Source organism: Oratosquilla oratoria, chromosome 1 (assembly GCF_046742065.1).
Source record: "Oratosquilla oratoria isolate Oo_2021 chromosome 1, ASM4674206v1, whole genome shotgun sequence".
Classification (NCBI taxonomy): Eukaryota; Metazoa; Arthropoda; class Malacostraca; order Stomatopoda; family Squillidae; genus Oratosquilla; species Oratosquilla oratoria.
In genome coordinates, this window is record NC_134777.1 from 134,720,706 (window position 1) to 134,743,349 (window position 22,644).

General features: G+C 39.0%; 2 protein-coding genes across 7 annotated transcripts in view; one reads left to right on the top strand and one right to left on the bottom strand.

The window, feature by feature from the left end:
* Positions 1–22,644, top strand: part of LOC143027304 (putative G-protein coupled receptor CG31760) — a 552,124-nt gene that overhangs the window by 29,375 nt on the left and 500,105 nt on the right. The window lies entirely within an intron of this gene.
* On the bottom strand, positions 14,653–18,139 carry LOC143031487 (uncharacterized). The gene is made up of 4 exons (XM_076195400.1): positions 18,095–18,139; positions 17,543–17,646; positions 16,495–16,627; positions 14,653–15,842 (listed from the first exon to the last, which is right to left on the bottom strand). The coding sequence occupies exons 1-4, from the start codon at positions 18,137–18,139 to the stop codon at positions 14,850–14,852; spliced, it is 1,275 nt and encodes a 424-aa protein (XP_076051515.1). The 3' UTR covers positions 14,653–14,849.

Below are 22,644 nucleotides of genomic sequence, written 5' to 3' on the forward strand. Positions count from 1 at the left end.
TTAAAGACCAATGCGAATTCAGTTTCAACTATCTTCGTAGTTATTTTTCCATTCTTCTTATATGTTTCTTATATAAGAAGAATGAAAAAAATAACTAAGATAGTTGAAACTGACTTAGCATTGGTCTTTAACAAGACATGTCTACAAGAAAATTTACTGCCAAAATATACTAATTTATATATATATATATATATATATATATATATATATATAATATATATATGTATATATATATATATACTGTATATATATATATATATATATATATATATACTGTATATATATATACATATATATATATAGGTTTAAGACGGAAATAGGCAAGAACTGGTTTACCAACAGATTGGTTAACGAATGAAATAGACTTAGTAACAAATGTATTAAAAGATGAAATTACTTGTTGTTTTAAGAGGCTGGATAACTTTATGGATGGGGATGATAGGTGGCAATAATCATGGAACTGCCTAGTGTGGGCCTTACGATCTCTTGCAGTCTTCTTCATTCTTATGTTCTTTTTGTACGTGCGAGCGTCCGTGCGTGAATTTGTGTGTGTGTGTGTGTGTGTGCGTGTGTTTGTGTGTGTGTTTGTGTGTGTGTGTGTGTGTGTGTGTGTGTGTGTGTGTGTGTGTGCGCGTATGTGTGTGCGTATGTGTGTGCGTGCGTGCGTGTGTTTTGTGTATGGTTCACCATAGGAGACAGTAAAGGATTGTGGTGTTAGTAGCTTTCAAACCTTGGCCGAGGCTCGATCTTGCATTTCCACTACATTAAAAAGTCACACGCCGTCTCCAATCCCCAAGGTCTCTACGAGGAACAAGCTTCCATGCAGCCACCCTTCCCTCCTTCCCACTCGAAGCAACTGTGGACAGGCTCGATCAACTCGGCCCAACCGTGAGTTCAATGGGCTCACCCACCGTCTCCACAAGCGAAGGTTATCTATTGTCGAGACAAACTTGTGAGTTGGATCATCAGGGAAATGACATATATAGACATACATATGGCCATATATATATATATATATATATATATATATGTATATATATATATATATATATATATATATATATATATATATATATATATATATGCTTTTTTTTATTCATTCCCCTATTTATTAATTTATTTCATTATTCATCCGTTTCTGTTAGGAAAGTTGTCCCAACCAGTTCACCCTGATTCACGAGGTGGGTTATGGTCGGTGTGTGTGTGTGAATAAAAGTCTGCAAGAAATTGAAAAAGTGGTCTATAAAGTGAGGCTATTGTCGAGTTAACACTTCCCTGAAAATGCGGCGGCGGCTGAGTGGAACGGAGGAAAGAGGGAGAGACAGGCAATCTCCGAGTTGTATATGGCCTCTCTTGAGATGGAAACAGACCAACGTTTGAAGAATCAAGGTCTTTTGTATATGTATATATATATATATATATATATATATATATATATATATATATATATGTGTGTGTGTATATATGTTCGATTGAAGACCAGAGCTAATTTAATATCCACTATCTTCTTAGTGATTTTCTCAGTTTTTCTAATATTTTGTTTGATTCTTGAGGGGAGGTCAAACACAATACTTCCGAGATCCATGATGTTATTGTAACGAAAAACATAACACAAAATATAAATACAAGCTTTCGGTTGAGTCATCCAACCATCTTCAGGTAAGTGAGATTACATATACAGAACAGGAGATTAAATACAAGTAAAAAGGGGGGAACTAGGAGAGTTAGGAGTCAGGTACTGGACGGAGGTGAGGTCTTCGTATCAACAGGACGTCGCTGGACAGCTGGTCACGGTAGCCGGACGTTTGGGCCTTGTTGCCACGCAGCCTCGCTGTGTAGTTGTAAGGTACTAACTGTGTCTGTCTGTATATTAATGATAGGAGTGTATTGTGTAATGTAGACTCTTTCTAAGATGTGTAGTTTCTTGGTGTTGTTACATTGTTTAAGTATTTTTGTGTTGTTGACTAAATCTTGTCTGCTTGGAGTTTTGTTGTGTGTTTGTGTCATGTGTTTGCGTATGCTTCCTTCAAGGGCGTGCATTGTGAGTCTCCTGCTCACAGAGATGGTAACACCAATGTAAGAAGCATTGGGGAGAAGTTTGCAACCTTCTTCTGGGCAGGAGAATTGGTATACCACATTTGTCTGTTTGAGGAGAGAGTTGTTTTTAGTCATGTTATTTTTCATGATAAGGTTAGAGACTTTTGTGTTTTTGTAGTATATGATGAGGGTCAATTTGTCGTGTGGGTTGGTGCATGTGACGTTACGTGCGAGGATGTCTTTGAGGACACGTTCGTCTGTTTTGTGTGCTGGTGTCATTTGGTTTTTGTAATAAACTGTGTGTGTGGAATGTGTGTTGTTTTGTCCGTGTTGTGTTGTGTTGCGTGTGATGAAAAGTCTCGTCTCTTTGTCAATGAGAAAGTTGGGAAAACCGTTGTTAATGAGGATTTGTTTAACGCGCATTATTTCAGAGTGAAAATTTTCCCAGGAAGAGCAGTTTTTATATGCGCGTCGAAGGTATGCCCGAATGACACTGAGTTTGTACCGCTGGGGGCACTCGCTCGCTGCATTCAGGCATCTTCCGGTGTCAGTGTTTTTCCTGTAAACAGTGGTCGTGTATTTGTTATCTTGAGTGTGGATGAAGACACAGTTAGTACCTTACAACTACACAGCGAGGCTGCGTGGCAACAAGGCCCAAACGTCCGGCTACCGTGACCAGCTGTCCAGCGACGTCCTGTTGATACGAAGACCTCACCTCCGTCCAGTACCTGACTCCTAACTCTCCTAGTTCCCCCCTTTTTTACTTGTATTTAATCTCCTGTTCTGTATATGTAATCTCACTTACCTGAAGATGGTTGGATGACTCAACCGAAAGCTTGTATTTATATTTTGTGTTATGTTTTTCGTTACAATAACATCATGGATCTCGGAAGTATTGTGTTTGACCTCCCCTCAAGAATCAAACAAACTATTAGAAAAACTGAGAAAATCACTAAGAAGATAGTGGATATTGAATTAGCTCTGGTCTTCAATCGAACATGTCTACAAGAAAACTTACTGCCCATTTATACTAATATATGTATATATATATATATTTATTTGGATGATGGAGAACATAAACACAGGGGAAGGCTCGGAACCCTAAACACGGTTTCAAGTCCTTCCCCTGTGTTTATGTTCTCCATCACCCAAATAATTTGTCTAAAATACTTATCAATATATATATATATATATATATATATATATATATATGTATATTCTATTCTATATGTATATTCTATTCTATATAGCAAGAACTTTTTCTCACATATAATGGAGGTAGCTAAGTCAGAAGCACGTACCTATTATCACCCATTTCACTACCCTCCACTACCCTTTCCACCCTTCCCATCTCAGCTACTCGTGGATGACGGGTCATCCCTGCATCCGCCCACTGCCCTGAGTCAGACGCAATGCAGCAAGACACAGAACATCCGGAGAAAAGCAGCTTCACTTAATCGGAGATCCCCCCCCCTCTTCGTCTCCTCATGCAGAAAAAGAGAAGACGGGGAGAAATCCCTTCGGGCTTCGTCAAAATATCATTCACACATAAGCACTCCTAACCCCCCATACCCCACCCCTCAGTTCCTTGTATACACAGTCATTTATCACTCATCCTTATCTCCTGCTTTCTCCCTTCCTTGCTCAACAGACATTATCCTCTTGCTGAACGCCCCATTCAGCCCATTCATCCATCTATCTCATCCTTGGTCGTCTCCTCAAGTTCACTTCCCATACCTCTGTCTTCCACACCTCTTTTACTAAATTTTCTTCACTCATTCTTCCCATGTGTCCACACCACCCAAATACTCTTTCATCAGCCCTATCTGCCATCTCTTTTCCCACTCCCGCTCTCCTCGTTTCTCACTCTATCCAACCTAACAACCCCTACCATACTTTTCAGGAGGTTTGTAGTGCTCCAAATTATGCGAAGTACATATTTTCACTATTTCCTATATTTTCTCAGATTATAATTAATGTATTCCGCAAAAAAAGAAAAACTGACTAAGGATTTTGTTGTTCAGTAAATCATAAATCTTTGCGAAATGAACAAACTATAATGTGTGTATAAATGTGTCTACTTAATTCAGTCTTTAGGTGTTGATCAAAGCTACCAACCGAGTGTAAGATTGCGAATTAAAAAAAAAAAAAAAATCACAATACGAACAAGGCGACATCGTCACTACACAGAGTTTTGGACAAGAATCGAATGACTCTGGCTTGTAGATGAACGCCTCTTAGAGTGTATTACTACGCGAAACGTCACAAGATCCTCGCAAAATAAAAACTCCGTCCAACAACCTCATCTTCATAAGAAACAACGTTATGAAGGACTCCAGTTTCCCCAAGCAGACCAAAATAGTTTACTCATTCATTTACCTCGAAGAAGACCGCAGATATCTTTCCAACATGTTTGCCACCAATGCGTCTATTAGCAGGAAGCTGAAATACATGCTCATGATAGCATCATACGTAAATACCTGACGCAGACTCACAACAAAACCTCTAAAAGGTGGTATTTTATTGACAATACAAAATATACTCAAACACAACGACAGTCACAAAAAACTATACATTTAAGGAGGTCTGCAACACACCCCACTCATTTAGCCTATACACACGCGAGCTAGAGTATAAATGTGCTTGGTCAGGGGCGACAGGAGGTTCTACAAAGCCGTTAATTAAATTGACCGTAAAACCTAGTATCCTGTAACGGGTGTCGGTATTGCTGTACGGAGGTAGTCTATCAGTGGTTGTTAACGAAAGTGACGATATCGACCGTTAGATCAGACTTTAGCAGTGGAAGCCTAAAAAAGAAGAAGAAAAAAACTGGCGGTGATTGGGTGTTGCTGCTGCTGCGGCGGCGGAGATGGCTCAGGTGCTGACGACCGCGGGCTGAGAGTGTTGGGAGGACAGGCAGGCGCAAGAGTGTTGCTGCAAGAATCAATAAAGAAACATGTAATGACCAGACGTGCTAAGTCGCCTCGCGACACGTTGAAGGTGTATTTAAGGTGATAAAGAACGTTTAATAGAAGTTCAGGTCGGTAAATTGCAGAGGGAACAGTTAAGTTACTGAAGACTTCATTGATTAAGTTAATGTTTGCCTTTTTTGAGACTTATTTCTGCAGCAGTAATAGAGGTATTCAAATGGGTCAAAGGCTACAACAAGGATGATGCAAGCAAGGTCATCATGTTATGACAACAGGGCAAGGCTTTTAGTAACGGATTTAAACTGAACAAATCTAGGTTTAAGAAGGAAATAGGAAAGAACTGGTTTACCAGAAGTGTGGTTAATGAATGGAATAGACCATGTAGTGAGCGGTGAAACAATTGGATGTTTTAAGAGAAGATGAGATAACTTTATGAATAGGGATGACAGGTGGTAAAGGACATGGAATTGCCAAGTGTAGGCCTTATGGTCTCTTGCAGTCTCCTCTATTCTTATGTTATTCTTATGTTCTTCTGTTAGCAACTAGTTTGATGAATATCTCTTAGTAGAGATGAAGATGGCCATGAAAAAAGAGTAAGAAATGTGCATATTTCTCAGCAATTCTCATTTTAGTTGTAGTTTTACAACTCGGATGGTAGAATGCCACTCTTTTATGGCTAGTGAACTTTGGCAGCATTTTTTTTTCAATCATGTCTGATATCATTCCCCCCTCCCCCTCCTACACCTCACCAACCCACACATGACCAGCGTGGTGCCCCAGCGAGAAGACCTATCTTACCTGACTCCTCCCCTCTCCCTCCTCCTCCCCCTCCCCTTCCAAGACGAAGTTCCCGACTTCGTAACGGGTCACAACCCATCCAGCGTTCCCAAGCGGCACATATCTGTACATTATTGTCAATTGTGAATCATGTAGCTTTGAAAATTGTGACTTATTTCTTGTAACTATTCTGAAGATGACTCCCTGAAGTCGAAACGTCAAATTAAATATGGAAGACTATGAAAGGCTTGTACTTGTCCACCCTCCTGAAATGAAACCTACTGTGAGAAAAATTGAAAATCTCGGTAAGAAGATTAATCAGTGCCAAAATGCTGTCGTGTTTAACTCAGTGTGTATTAGTGAGAATCTGCGCCCTAAATATACAATATATATATATATATATATATATATATACATATATATATATATATATCTGTATATATATATATATATATATATATATATATATATATATATACACACATATATATATACAATGGCTATGCGATTTCCTTTCCAGGTGACGTATGTTTCTAATTCGTTATTTTTGGCTGAGGACTCGTACTTAACACTTTTTATTTGTAATCGGGAAAAAATGCTTAAACTCCAACATCATTACATTGTAACCACGAAAGACATCGGGGCAGGTCGGAGGCTGAGCTGAATGAAAATAGCTTGGAGTCTCCACTACACTTGTTTCAGGCGTTTCGTCTTCGCAGTTCCTGAATATATTATATATTGCTCGCCAGTCTGGGCCTCAGCGTCACCGTCACACCTGATGTTGCTTAGGAATTCAAAGGAGAAATAAACAGCAATAGATTTATTAGTCCTTACGAAGCTGCTTGCGAATTGAAAGGTGTGGAAACAGTTAAGATCAACTGACGTAGTGCATGAGCTCACGCTGCTGAGAAATACGTTAGACTGTAGATAGTCTTTTGGTCTGCAACCTTCACGTGTGACTATCATACCGTATTATAACCATGGTGACCAGATTCAGAATTAATAGTATAGGAATAAAAAATTCTATCAGAAACCAAGCGACTTAAGAGGAACAAAATATTTAGCATTGTTTTTTGCCAGTTTAGCATAATTTCATCTACTGTCTACTATATTCCCGCTTGAGCAATCTGGTCGCCCTTTTTATGATCATGAACGTCGTCGAGCAGGTCTGTCAGCGGCGCCGCCGCTCTTCAAGGTGATACACATTCCCGAGCACCCTCTTCATTATAGCGTTATGTCCCGTCAAGGGCGACGCGTCGAGGAAGAGGAGAAGGAGAGCATGGGCAGTAGTGCTATGTGGCGCCTCTTTGGCCTCCGATACTTTTGCAACTTTTACCTCTCGCCGTTCGACCGTTGTAACCGCCTTCCTTCTGAATCTGTCGCATCGTCCTGCCTGGCGACATTCAAGCCCTCCGTTTGCTTTCTATCCGGTTAGTTGTGTGTCTGTATTTTCTGGTGTCGTTTCCCTTCTCCTTAGGGCACTGTGGACGTCATCGGAAGCGTGCTGGTCGCGCATTCATAGGATTAAGGATTACCTTCGTTTAGTTGTGGGATCGAATTCCGCACCTTTCTCAATTCCCAGCAGTGACTATACCCTGCCTCAGCAGTCCCCAAAGCGCATACAGTACATAGGGCGAAAGTGAAGGCTTCGGCAGAAGTTACGTAATGATATTAATATTAGTAATAATAGCAATAGTAATACTAATGATAAAATCATAAGGGCAGTAATAATAATAAAAGTAATATGCTAATGATAATGATAGTAATAATAATAATAATAATGATAATAATAATAATAATAATAACAACAACAACAACAACAACAACAACAACAACAACAACAACAACAACAATAATAATAATAATAATAATAATAATAATAATAATAACAATAATAAATATATAAGAACATTAGCTATAATCTACAGATTACTAGAGATAGCTTTGAACTTTAAAACGTTTGCCTGCGTGTGGGTAGGTCTGCCCCAAGGTCCATGTATGGACCTTGGTCTGCCCCATCTGAATAAAAACTTCAGTTTACACACACACACACACACACACACACACACACACACACACACACACACACACACACACACACACTTCATGAGTCCAACACGTGATCCATAGACCAAGTGAATACACACACACACACACACACACACACACACACACACAATATATATATATATATAAAAATATATATGTATATATATGTATACATATGTATATATATAAATATACATATATAAATATATACACATATTTATATAATATATATATTTGGATGATGGAGAACATAAACACAGGGGAAGGCTCGGAACCCTAAACACTCTAACGTTTCGTTCGCGTAGAACTTCTTCAGAGAGTGTATGTAGAACTGCAGTTGAAGTTTATGTACTAAATCTAATTATCTTTTCGGACACTTGGGAAAGGTCGTTTTTCTGGCGTGTTTTAGAATTAAAATACTAGTTTCTTTAGCTAAATTGATAAACCCTCCTCGATGATTCGATGAATTATTAGTTGAAATATATGCTGATTCAACAATTCTTCTAGTGAATTTATCAAAACCTTTATGTAGCACTTCAGCTTCTCTCCAGTTTGGTAAATGATCGAATTTTTCCGAACTGGAGAGAAGCTGAAGTGCTACATAAAGGTTTTGATAAATTCACTAGAAGAATTGTTGAATCAGCATATATTTCAACTAATAACACTGGGGAACCCTCATTTTGTTGCATTTAAAAAAAGACTTTTCTATAGTCAACTTGAGTGTGCTGATTTCAAATCTGAAGTCGGGTTTTGTCTGCAAGCTACAGATTTTATGCAATTTGACATTTTTATTTATTTTTTAAATTTTCGTTATTATAGGAAATTGCAATATCAGCCACAATTCTTTTGTTCACTTGAATCTTAAAACAGTATGAAAGCCATTTCTGTACATTTATTAAGGCAAAAGAAACAGAACATTAACAGAACATCTATCCCAAAGTTAGATTAGCATCCTTCAGAACATCACCACAGCTGATGGAAGCTTATCAATTTCTTTGTGTATTTTTTTCAGGCAGGAATTTGCGTTTGTAACTTTTGCGTTTGTACATTTCATCTGGGCAATTTCGTTTAATGCTCCAGCAGTAGTCAGCCATCATACTTTTGTCCCAGCGCCCTTGGTAGCGTTCTTCCATGATCTTTAGGTCTTGGTGGAATCGTTCTCCTTGTTCGTCACTCACAGCCCCCAGGTTGTCAGGGAACTGACCAAGGTGGCTGTTAAAAAAATGAAGCTTGATGCTCATGTTGCACCCGAGATCACGAAAAGCGAGGAGCATTCTGTTCACAAGTTCACTGTAGTTCTCCGCCTTATTGTTTCCAAGGAAGTTCTGAACGACTGCCACAAAGGATAACCATGCTGCCCTTTCTAAAGCGGTCATCTTAGCAACAAACTGATCATCACGAATTAGGGTTCGAATCTGTGGGCCATCAAACACGCCTGCTTTGATCTTCTCAAATGATAACCCTGGTAAAGCTGTGATGATGTGTTGGAAACATTCACCTTCGGTTTCCAGTGCCTTGACAAATTGTTTCATCAAACCTAATTTGATGTGAAGAGGAGGAAAGATGATCTTATCTCTGTTTACAATTGGGTCTTGTATGATATTTGGCATGCCTGCTTCAAGGGTGTCACGAATAGGCCAGTCCTTCTGGACCCAATGTCTGTCTCGTGCTCGGCTGTCCCACATACAGAGGAAACATGGAAACTTGGTGAAACCTTTCTGTTGTCCAAGAAGAAAGTTGACCATCTTTAAGTCTACACAAATTATCCAATTGTGCTCATGATACTTTAATAAGTCCATGACCATTCTCATATCATCATAGTCTTCCCGCAAATGCACTGAGTGACCGACAGGTACTGCTCCATAAACATTGCCATTATGTAAAAGAACACACTTTAGACTGCGTTTTGAACTGTCTAAAATGAGTCTCCATTCAGCAGGACTATAGTAAGGTACACCCAGTTCTTTGAGAAGCCCTGGGATGTCATGGCAGTAAACAAACTGTCTGTCTTTTGAAAAGAAGGTCACAAAAAGCTGGTCACGCTTTCTGAAATATGATACTTTAACAGAGTGATCAACAAGATTTCTGCCTTGTAATCTTGATGCCAAAAGCTCTGCTGCTTTCTTTGAAAGACCTAAATCCCGCACTAAATCATTCAGTTCAGCCTGGGGAAGAGGCTTAGGGACGGGGAAAGGTTCAGTGTCTGAAGAACAGTCCTCCGATTGTGAACACTTTTCTGACAATTCACTGTCACAACTGTCTTGCTGGCTTGTATCATGTCCAATGTCTTTATCGTCCAATGAAGGCAAGCCTTTGAAAACTGGAACAGGTACTTCTTCAGAGTGCGGAACAGGCCGAATAGCTGAGGGAATGTTCGGATACGTAATCTTATGTCGGTTTTTCTTCCCAACACCCGTTGTGTTTACCATGCAGAAATAACAGTCAGTTACATGGTTGGTGGGTTCGCGCCAAATCATTGGAACTCCAAAAGGCAGACCTTTGCGTTTTCCTTTGGTCCAGTCTCGAAGCATTTCCTCACAATTGTGGCACACAACATGAGGAGCCCATTGCTTGTCTTGATCACCAAGATGAACTTCAAAATATGCCTTGTAGGCACGCTTGACGAACGAGGATATGTTACGTCTCTGACGATTGAGTGTGTAGCATCCACATATGTAGCAGAAGGCATCAGGCTTGTTTCTGCAATGATGTCTCATTCTGGAAGCCATGTTTGAACTGAAACAAAAGAAGAATGATCAAAATATTAGAAGCTATCTATATATATGGACGTTAAAATGCTTATACATGGTTTACGCAAGTTCACATATGTACAATTTCATTAACCTCAAATTGCATACAAACTAGAGCTTGTAGAGAAAAACTAATTTCAAATTTGAAATCAGCGCCTAAAACTCTTTCAAAATCCGTTAAAATATCCAATGCAACTCAAAGTTACTGAAAAAGTGTTCCCCTGTGTATAATTCATCGAATCATCGAGGAGGGTTTATCAATTTAGCTAAAGAAACTAGTATTTTAATTCTAAAACACGCCAGAAAAACGACCTTTCCCAAGTGTCCGAGAAAAAAAAAAAAAAAAAAAAATAGATTTAGTACATAAACTTCAACTGCAGTTCTACATACACTCTCTGAAGAAGTTCTACGCGAACGAAACGTTAGAGTGTTTAGGGTTCCGAGCCTTCCCCTGTGTTTATGTTCTCCATCATCCAAATAATTTGTCTAAAATACTTATCAATATAAATATATATATATATATATACATATATATATATAAATATATATATATATATACATATATATATATATACATACATATATATATATATATATATATATATATATATATATATATATATATGTGTGTGTGTGTGTGTGTGTGTGCGTGTGTGTGTATGAGTTGGCTAGCTTCTGTCACTTTGTGACTATGCTGTGATTTATCCACCTCAGTGACCTCCATTAGCTGATTTTGGCTGTCTGGTCTCTCAGCTTCATATGGGGGCTGCTGCTGCAGCTCTTGACATGGTTTTGTCCCGTTGTCAGGTTGAGTACCTAACGAGGAATCCATGGCTGCGGCTCTGTATCCAAGTCAAGAAAATCTTTTCACTTTTTCTTAGTAGTTTAGTTTCTTTGACGTGAAACATCTCCAGGATTTACGTGACGCGTTTATAAGTAGCTCTTGCCTTAATTTCACTCTCGAGCTGCATGATGATGGGTCCTTACCCTTCTTAGACGTGTTTGTTAAGCCAGTTGATAGCAAATTCGTGACTTCAGTTCACGTCAAAGAAACTAATGAAGGAAGATGCCTGAACGCCGAAGGAGAATGTCCCACCTCTTATAAAAGAAGTGTCATCCGCTCTTACGTCAACAGAGCATTCATCCATTGTTCTACTTGGCCCCTGCTCCATCAAGAGCTTCAACACCTACAGCAAGTCCTAGTGAATAATAGATTTTCCAACAAGGACGTCCAGTCTATCATCATGCAAAAGATGGACGTTTATATGAGATGTCACAACCCCCGCCCTGAGAAACGTCCCCCAATCCTTCTGCATTATAGATCTTTCATGAGTACAGCATACCGTACTGATGAAAGAGTATTGAGGGAACTAGTTGAACGTGGAACCCGTCCCATAGACCCCGAGGACAAGTTGGAGCTCCGTATTTTCTACAAAAACATCAAAACCTCTAACCTCATCCTAAAAAATAACCCTTTCCGTACCCAAAACCTCCTCAAAAGAAGTAAAGTCGTGTACGAATTCATCTGCCCACACGAAGACTGCAAGCTTCGTCCTTCTTCCTATATAGGAATGACGACAACTTTTCTTTTCCGACGCCTCACTTGCCATTTACAGAACGGAGCTACAAAGAAACACTGTTCTGATACACACTCTACTCTTTTGTCCAGGAAGATCTTAGTCAACAACACGAGGATCCTAGATTCTGCCAATGACAGCCACCGGTTGGAGATTCTAGAGGGCCTTTATATTAAGAAAAAAAAAAAAAAAAAACTCTATGAATATACAAAATGGAATGACCCCACTGGCTCTGGCTACTCTACATGGACACTAATTCACCACCACAATCAACTCCAAAAGAAGATTTGACAGAATATCACCAAGTCAGCCCCCGGACATAAGGCACACACTACAAGCAACACCAGAATCACAAGGGACAGATTCCCACTGAGTCTACCTTTGGACAAAATCCCCCATATTTATTGTGACCTCCCAATTACCACTTTAGTTTGTATTTAAACTGTAACCTCTCCCAAACCGAGCAAGTGGGTCTGCCCCACATCTATCATAACTCTAACTTCCTTCCATTTCATTCTTTCCTTCCACTAACCCCCCAAATCCCCCCTCTCTCCCTCTCCCCATCTTACCTATCCTACCCTAATATATATATAACCTACAACTACTACAATTACCACTTTAGTTGTATTTAAACTGTAACAGCTTTGTACCAAATATATTTTGTACTTGAAAATGCTCAAAGATGAGCGAAACGTCGTACGGTAGTATTTTATTCCGCCTCCCCGATGAGCCGAGATCTCTGATTAGAAAACTTGAGTCTATCAACAAGAAGTTGATTCTAGCCCAAGCTGCGGTCAAATTTAATTCAACATGTATAAAAGAAGAATTACTGCCCACTTTTACGAATATATATATATATATATATATATATATATATATATATATATATATATATATATATATATATATATATATACTGTAGTGTGTATGCGTGTGTATACACACACACACACACACACACTAGACTGCCAGTACGGAGGTGCAGCAGTACCTGGTTCGAATCCTGCCCAGGGCTGAAATTATTTCGGTATCGCTGCGCTTCGGGTCGTTACTCCGACTCTCGTGGGCGGGCAGTTGGGTGTGTGTGTGTGTGTGTGTAAGGTCATAGCATTACCCATAGATCGGTCATATGAACTCTGAGCTCTCTTCCGGGAGGGAAATAGCTGTCGATCACGAGTCCAACAGGTGATACAAAGACCAAGGTGAACACACACACACACACACACGCACACATGTATGTATGGATGTATAAATGTATATAAGAGCAATCGATACTGTTTGTAGGGTAAACGTTTATACCTCTGACGTCAAGGATGTTAGCTGTCATATATGTGGATGAAGCAGAATGGAGTGGTGCTTTGTTTGTACCCAAGTGATACAATTTTTTTTTTTTTTATTCTTCATGGTGGGTTTCTTGCTTGTCAAGATGAAATCCATCGGTGATTTCTATCATATTATCCAGTCTATAAATTGTAGCTGCACTGTGGGTATTGGTGACTTCTCTGATATACGAGATATTCATCGCTGTCAGATTTTTTCTCAAGCCGAAGTCTAGAGGCATTCCCACCTTCCTCATGTCGTATTCCAACACCAAACTTTCGACATGACAAGTCAGGTCACCTATGATGCTCGCCTCACTGGGAAGGTGTATAGCAAGTCTTGTAGACATTCATTCAAGTGCTCCTTTTCTTCCCAAGGGCTGCCCTGTTGGGAAACATAGATTGAAAGAATATGACTCTGTATCTGTTTATACTCAGTGTCACAGCTTTGATCCGATTACTCACATGTTCTGGTTTCTCCAAGTAGTTTGAGAACTTGGGGTCAAGAGGGATTCTTATTCCGTGTCTCGTATCTCTCTCTCTCTCTTTATAGAATAGACTAGTTCATAGTTGTATAATGTTTACTCCCACTACATTTTAGTCTTGTATCTGTAACTATTAGGATTCTTAACTGTTTTAAGTGATTTATAGGTCGGACAAAAAAACTACAAACTTTATCCAACTGAATTTTAAAACTTCGAACTGTATTACAGCCATTTGCTTCGGCTGGAAGCTTATTCCATTTATTGAAGACACAGTCAGTTGGCAACATGTTTCTACCAGTTTGATGATTAAATCTACGTCCTGACAACTTGAGACCATTGTATCTCGTCCTGTTAGTATATATTGTGAAAATATTTTCAATTTTAGTGTTATCAATTTCTTTTTAAATCTAAAAAGATTGTGTTAATTACCCCCTTAGTCTCCGTTTTTATTATCATCATCATTATTACTATTTTTAGATTTAAGCTCTTTTCGTTTCTTACAATCGGAATAGCTTTTGTGGCTCGCTGCTGCATTCTTTCCAAACCATCAATGCACAGCGACAACTTTCACTTGTAACTATATATATATATATATATATATATATATATATATATATATCATTAAAAGTGATTGCTAGTTTTGCATTAATTATTTTCTTATAGGTATTTTCCATATACCTTATTATAGATTTATGTTAATTAGAAAGGAAATTTATGACTTGGCTGTATGTAGTCATATTAGCTAGATCGCGATTTCGGGTTCTAGACCCTTCTTCAGTAGCTATTGGGATGTACTATCTTATAGGATAAGAATTAATCCGATGAGTCTAATGAAAGTTCTAAGTTTTATACTAAGCCTTCAAACTGGCTGATCATACTAGGGGAGGTCACCCGGTATTCGGGCAGTGACGAAATGTCACGTGCACTAGGAGAGCCTCCGGGTGTGTGTTGTGGCGGAATTTTGTCTCGTGTTTACACTGGTGGTGTTTTGTCCCATATTGGCGTTTGTGGTGTTATGTCTCGTGTTTGGATTTGCACCGGTTTGCCTCATGCTTGGGAGGGCTCTAAGGTCGTCTGCTTGTTTATTTAGATCTGGGCTTAACTCTTTAATATATAATGCTTCTAAAATTGGGAGCCGTCTATCGTCAGTACATAAATCCAAAATTTCAGTGTTTTCCTCTAGGTTCTCTCTTGATAGTGTTATGCTATGTGCTTCGTTTAAGTGGTTTTTAGGGGCTCCAGATGTCAGGTGATATGAGAGGCGACGGGACAACCTCATTGTAGCCATGCCAATATAGGTGGATGGGAGGGCTTCACAGTTCCCTTGTGTACAATTGAACCTATAAATGACATGGGATTTCTGAAGTTCCCTTTTCTCTTGTTGGGGGCTGTTTCTAATAAGGAGGTGGCTAGTTTTCTTGGTTTTATAATAAATTACCAGGTTGAGTATTTTCTCTGGATTGACTGGTTTGATGTTTCTTTTGATAATTTGTTTCATTATGCGTTCATCTTCTTTATATGCTGACGAAAAAATTGATTTATAATATATATTAATTTTCTCTTTATTCTGGTTATTATTGTTGTTTTTATGCCAGCCGTCCATTATTCTCTTAATTTGGTGGCTTATCTCTTTTTCGCTAAACCCATTATTGAGCAGTACTTGGGTAGAACGTTCTATTTCATTATGCACTTGTTCCCATGTGCTACAATGAGTTAGTACTCTTCTGATATAGGCACTGATTGTGGAGTCCTTATATCTTTGGGGGCACTCGCTAGAACCATTAAGGCAGTGTCCCGGGTTTGTGGGTTTTGTGTAAACCGTAGTGTTAAAAGCATGTTCATTTTGTTTCACTAGGAGGTCGAGGAAGGGTAAAGCTCCGTCCACGCTATCTTCCGTAGTGAAAGTGAGTTGAGATATCTTTTGTAGTAGGTGGCGGAGTTTTTCAGCTTCGTTGCTGTTCTTGGTCTTAATGAAGATATCGTCAATATATCTACAATATATATCTGGCTTTTCTATTTTTGTGAATACTTCTTCTACGCAGCCCATGAAAAAGTTTTTCCATTAATACTCCGAGGGGGGATCCCATTGCAACACCATCAATTTGACAATATTTGTTCCCGCGGGGGCAAGTGAACGGGACCTGTTTAGTACAGCATTCAAGCAGTTCCCGTAGTATAAGTTCTGGGATATCTAATGTAGGTGTGGTGTCATCGTGGTACACTTTGTTGATTATGTAATCAATTGTGCGATCTACGGAAATATTGGTGTATAACCCTTCCACATCAAGAGAAGCGATTCTGCCTTTAGCGGAGTTTACCTTGATGATATCTAGGAAATCAGATGTGGATTGTAGACTGTAGGTGGTGGGAGTGTAGGGAGTTAGGATGGAGCACAGTTTCTTAGCGAGCTTGTACGTAGGTGCAGGGATTTGAGAAATTATGGGACGGAGTTTATTGCCAGGTTTGTGTGTTTTTACTGTCCCATAGCAGTAACCCATACCATACTCGCCTGAAAGTTTGTCAAGTTTTATTTTACTGGCAGCATTATTCCCTTCTATTAGTCGATTAACCTTTTTCTTAAGTGATTCTGTAGGGTCTTTGTTGATCCTTTTAAACTTTGTTGTGTCATTAAGAATGGTGTCTATCTTTTCTAAATACTCAGAGGTGTCCATGAGTACATAAGTTGCTGCTTTGTCTGCTTTCCTGATGGTGATACTATGGTCTGATTTTAACTCTTTTGCAGCTTCGATATGTCTCTTGTCAATTAAATTGCTGTTATATTTTCCTCTGGATTTATTAGCTTCGGCAATAACTTCTTGTTTAAAAGTGGGTTCAACAGTTACTTCGCCTTTTTTACATAATTTCTCTACATCGTCTATAAGTATTTCGCATTCTGTTCTTTTTTGAAACTATTTAGGTTTAGACAGAATATGGCAGTTAAGCCCTAAATTGAGAACTTCCTCTTGTGTGTATGTCTATATCTATATATATATATATATATATATATATATATATATATATATATATATATATATATATATAAACACGTACTGTGTAAATAATGTTCCTTTTTAACAATCGTCATGTATATTCTATGCTTGTAAATAATCCACATTAATCGCACTAACAATTTTATCTATAACGAAGGCTTTTTCCCAAATCCATTCATGTTGCTACCGGTTTCGCTAACCGGTTTCTGTGTTTAGAGTACGTTCAAATAAATCCTTCGGGAAGGAAAAAAATAAAGACAAGAAAACAAACCTTTCCTTTCCTGTATTAGCAGCCAACAGCGGCTACATTGTTTCTAATATATCCTATTGCACAAGATTGTCGCTACAATTGTCTTCTGTAAGATTTGGGGACCATATAGAAATATCATATTCCAAGTGGGGCCGGGCCTATGTAATTGGGTAATGATAAGACTTTGATAACAAAAGATCAGGCTACCAATCCCAATATTCTGTTTGGTTTTCTCGAGGTAGAAATACAATGCTCAGGTGATTTAAGATCATTATTGTTAGTTACACCATATCCTATTCATTCTCCACTTTGATTATTAATATTATTTTTTTTAAATGATATATAATCAAACCCAGTATTATTTTTTTTTCTACCTACGCCACACCGGTTCCTGCGGCTTTCCCTCCTTCGCACTGAGTTCGGCCCTTAACGGCCTCCGGTGGTAGGGAGAACTCCACTGGATCTAAGCGACTACACCGGAGCTACAGGACGCCACCAGAGCTACTGTACTCCACCGGGTCTAGTGGACTTCACCAGATCTACAGGATTCCTTTGGATCTACAGGACTCCACCGATCCATTGACAAAATGTCCCCGATATAGCTTCCTTATTTCGATAACGAGAGCCAACGCTTTAAAAGAAAAAGAAAATACGATATTTTATACTATCTTTATTCTTTAGTATATCCATAATTTTACTTTTTAGTTGGATTTCATGAGCCACTTTTAAATCTATTGCACTATTTTGTCTAAATTTCCTTGAATATCCAGTTGATTCGAGTTATCAGTTGCTATTTCGGACAGCCAAGTGTCATCGGTGAATTTGGAGACCGTAAGTGTTCTTGATATATACCATGGACAGAAGTGACCCTGAGAAACTCCACTCGTGACGTCTTTCCAGCTAGAAGTTTCACTTTTGACAACAACTCACTGTTTGCAATAGTTCAACCAGTTTCTTCGTCAGCTTGACAATCATATTCAAATTCGAAAGAGTTCGTTTACAGGTAAAGCAAAAGGGCCATGCTAGCACATCCACTGATGACTGCCTTAAGGGATTACCATTTTATTTATACTGGACATTTGTTGTGATATAGAAATAGGTACCTATAAGTATTCTTTCATCTTAGTTCCCTTCATCCATAAGAAGCTAAGACAAAAGGGAAATATTTGACGGATGGGAGAGGGACGGGTAATCATGGATATTTCTTTACTCTCATGCATTTGAACACTCCATGACATGATACTGAAGGCATAATCTGCAGGCGATACCATCACTGTATCCCCAATGGTATTTATAACTTTGTCTCATGAACAATCGGTCAATCTTGACAGAATTTTTACTTTGCGTTACAACAGTATTCTGCAATATAGTTACATAGTGTGTCTTGCTGTTACTATCGCTATCTATGTTATCGCGAACATTTTCACTGTCCCAGTGTCTCCCAGTATTTCTGATCTGACCTTTGATTTTTCCAATGTTTACGTTATGTACAGCATCAGTTATTTCTTTACTGATAATTTGTCTAACCAAAGCATCGATGTCTTCATTTCAATGAATGTTACCAGAGAGTGGTAGTACCACAGGAAAATGGCGTCACGCTTCGGTTTTGTCAGGTTATATATGTTCAAGTTCCCTGCTGCATCTATCAAACGTAGCTTCGTTAACAGGATTCTTTAGATTTTGAGGGCTGTATGGCAGTTGGACTATCCATAAATTCGTAAACGTCTTTCTTTTTCTTACGTGCTACATATAGTCCTTCATATATGGCATATAGAGCTGTAATCACATATTCTATTGGTTATTCTCTCATCTACATAGATACCAAGTTAAAAAAAATCCTTAATAATTACACCACAACCTACTTATGTTTTGCACACAGAACCATCGACGGTACAGTGGTACCCTTATCGACCGCTGATTCAGCGATTCGAGTTCGAGTCTCACTCAAAGCTGAAAAAAAATTCTACATTGCATTGCCAGCCGCAACTCCAACTCTGCTGGGTAAGGAGCTGTGTGTGTGTATTCACCTTCCTTGGTCTTTGGATCACGTGCTGGACTCGTGATCGACAGCTATTCCCCTCCCGGAAGAGAACTCAGAACTCGTATGACCGATCTATGGGTAATGCTGTGACCTTACACGCAACCCTCTCCCCAACTCCCCGCCCACGAGAGTTGGAGTAACGACTCGAAGTGCAGCGATACTGAAATTGTTTCAGCCCTGGGCAGGATTCGAACCCGGACCGCCGTAGTGACAGTCGGGGACTCTACCAACCGCGCGCGCGCGCGCGTGTGTGTGTGATTCACCTTGGTTTTTGGAACACGTGTTGGACTCGTGACTGACAGCTATTTCCCTCTCGGAAGAGAGCTCAGAGCTCGTAGGACCGAGCTATGGGTAATGCCGTGACTTCCGTGTGTGTGTGTGAGTGTGTGTGTGTGTGTGTGTGTGTGTGTGTGTGTGTGTGTGTGTGTGTGTGTGTGTGTGTGTGTGTGTGTGTGTGTGTGTGTGTGTGTGTGTCTGTGTGTGTGTATGTGTGTGTGTGTGTGTGTGTGTAAGGTCACAGCATTACCCATAGATCGGGCTACATGAGCTCTGAGCTCTTATTCGGGAGGGTAATAGCTGTTGATCACAAGTCCAACATGTGATCCAAGACTGTGGTGAGTCTCATGTGCACCGAGCTATGATTTGGACATTCATTGGTTTCCTCAAAGAATATCTGTTTTATTGCAGTGTCATTCCTTTTACATTTTCTGTGATCCAGCTCATCCATCCTTGAATCTGACTTCGTTGTTCACAGGAATACAGAACTTGACCACATCACAGTCCAACACTGCTTCAACGTCGTCATCCACCTGTCATATCTATCCACAAAGTTATCTTATTTTGTCAACAACCACTTGTTTCAACAGTCACTGCATGGTTACCAAGTCTATTTCATTCGCTAACCATTCTCTTGGTAAACCAGTTCTTGCCTATTTACTTCTTCAACCTAAATTTGTCCAATCTAAATCCATTATTATGAGTCCTGTCCTGCTCTGGTTTGTGTCTACATCCTTTTCAGGGCAGCATGCATCCCTTCGTCGTTGTTGGGTCAGTCTTATTGCGGTTAACGCAGCCAATTCTTGGACTCTCTGTTGGATGCTCGATTCTCTTCTCTTCTCATTATTTCTATTCTAGTTATTTTCGGAGATCCAAGTATTATTATCATTGCCTCATTTCACGGTGTCTCTAAAGTTTTCATTTTCTTGGCCGTGTAGGAAACATAAGCCAGCGCTGAATAGTCTATGACTGACCTAATTGCACCGAGACATATAGTAATTAAGGGCTGTGAATACCGTGTCGTGAGTTCGATTCCCGGGGACCGCTGCGGGCTTTGTCGCGTAGGTTCCCGACAGCCCTGGGTAGACAGGGAGTCGACCCAACGTCGGCCAGCGGCCTCGCCGCAACTGACATATATATATATATATATATATATATATATATATATATATATATATATATATATATATATATATATATATATATATATATATATATATATATATATATATTATCTAATTTCTATTTTTCATATCATCCTAAGCACCTGGACGCCCAATCCATTTCGCCCGTTTGGTAACGCCCTAAGTAGTTTGAGTTTCACTGTGTAGATGGTCATGAAAAGACCCACTGCGGGCTATGTCTCCTGGGTTCCCGACACCCCTAACCAGAAGAGGAGGTGACCCAACGTCGAACTATATTAGAAAAAAAAAAAAAAAAAAAAACGACTTGGCCGCAACTGACAGGGGCCTTACTCTACGAGATGTTGGTTCTCCACTCTCCCACAGGACGGTGATTGAATATCTACTTTCTCTCTCTCTCTCTCTTTTACTCTTGTTGAGGTCTTCGCTCTTCCCCAAGTACTCGTATTTGTAGCTTTCGGCCTTTTCCAATCTCATTTCATTGAAGTCAAAGTCAGGGCCATTTACTGCTCTCGATTGATATTTTGTTTGTGTCTCTCACGTGCAACGAGCTCCACGTGTAGATACAGATTTTACAATTGTGTAAAATCCATTGCTGTCTCGCTCATGCAATGTATAAGAATGCCATCGGAGTAAACGAGGATTTGAGAGCCGCCAGGAAACTTGTGTCTTGCTATTCTGACCATCAGCATACGAAAAGCACGGGACTGAATCTCTCTTTCTCTCTCTCTCTCTCTCTCTCTCAAAGGATTACAAAAGAGGATCATGCCGACAGGAGACCTTTTGGTCCATAACTAGGTCGGGTGCGAAAAATTATAATAATAAATAAATAAGTTAATTAATTGAATTATAATAATATATATTGTAATAAAATATACTGTATAGTAAGTAATGATAAACTGACATAATAATAAATGATAATCAAACAAATAAAAAGAAACAAATAAACATATAATATGAAATAAATGACATGCAGATAATAGTGGACCAATATGATTCTTAATAACAATTTATCTCTAATGGAACTAGAATTATTATTATTTTATTTTATTTATCAACGATATTCATTTCGTATTGTTGTTTTCGTTCTTTATTGTCTTTTTCAAATCTCTCTATATTATTACATAACTTTGATAGTCATTAGGTGCACCCGAGCACTTGTTTCTTAGCAATACTTTTTTCAGTTTCTTTGTCAAGCCATTTTGGGCAAGCCTGATTTGGTGGGGTGTCTGTCCTTAAACTGTATGTGAGTATGAATCATCTTAGTAAACGTAATTTGAAATATTTCCCACATCTGATTTATAGGCCTGTCGCTTAATTTTGCCTCCCAGTCTGGAAGCTGAAGCTCCTGACGTTGTCCTATCAACTGAGCTTTACTGAAATCGGGTGTCTTAGATACACAAGTATCTATTCTATTTTTTTTTTTTAGCAGTTTGAATCCAAGTTGTGATCACTAGCAATAATTTCACCAACTTCTACATCGGTTATCATGCTTTCGCGGCTAGTGATCAATAGATCGAGTAAATTTCCATGTCTTGTGGGCTCTTTTACATGCTGAACTAAGTAATTGTCACTGAGAAAATCTATCAAGCGACTACCTATATGGCCATGTTCAAGGGTCATCCAATCAATGTCAGTAAAATTGAAATAATCCATTATCAATAAGTCCCGGTTGCAGAAACTAGATAGTTCTTGAAACAACAGTTTGTCATTTGCAAATGATAATATTTTTGGCCTATATATTACACTTACATTCATTTTTTGTCCATTTGTTTGGGTCAATTCTATCCACAAACTATCATATGCATCCTTTTTCACCTTCTCTAAAACACAGACATGGAAATTGCTTTTAACGTACAACAGAACACCCCCACCTTTCTTGTGGTTTTTATCCTAATGAAAGTGTTTAAATCTCGCGATATTAGATTGAGCTTCAAACTCTCCACCACCATGTCTCGGTTATTCCTATCATATCGAATTTTTCGCTTATGACATACGCCTGGATTTCTTGGAATTTGTTC

What these genes read in the sequence shown, in the direction of transcription:
- LOC143031487 (XM_076195400.1), bottom strand. Translation starts at nt 18,139, where the DNA reads ATGATTGTCAAGCTGACGAAGAAACTGGTTGAACTATTGCAAACA. An exon ending in TGGTTGAACTATTGCAAACA is followed by an intron (nt 17,647 to 18,094) that starts GTGAGTTGTTGT and finishes GGCGTCCTGTAG; the next exon opens with CTCCGGTGTAGTCGCTTAGA. An exon ending in GCCGCAGGAACCGGTGTGGC is followed by an intron (nt 16,628 to 17,542) that starts GTAGGTAGAAAA and finishes TATCACCATCAG; the next exon opens with GAAAGCAGACAAAGCAGCAA.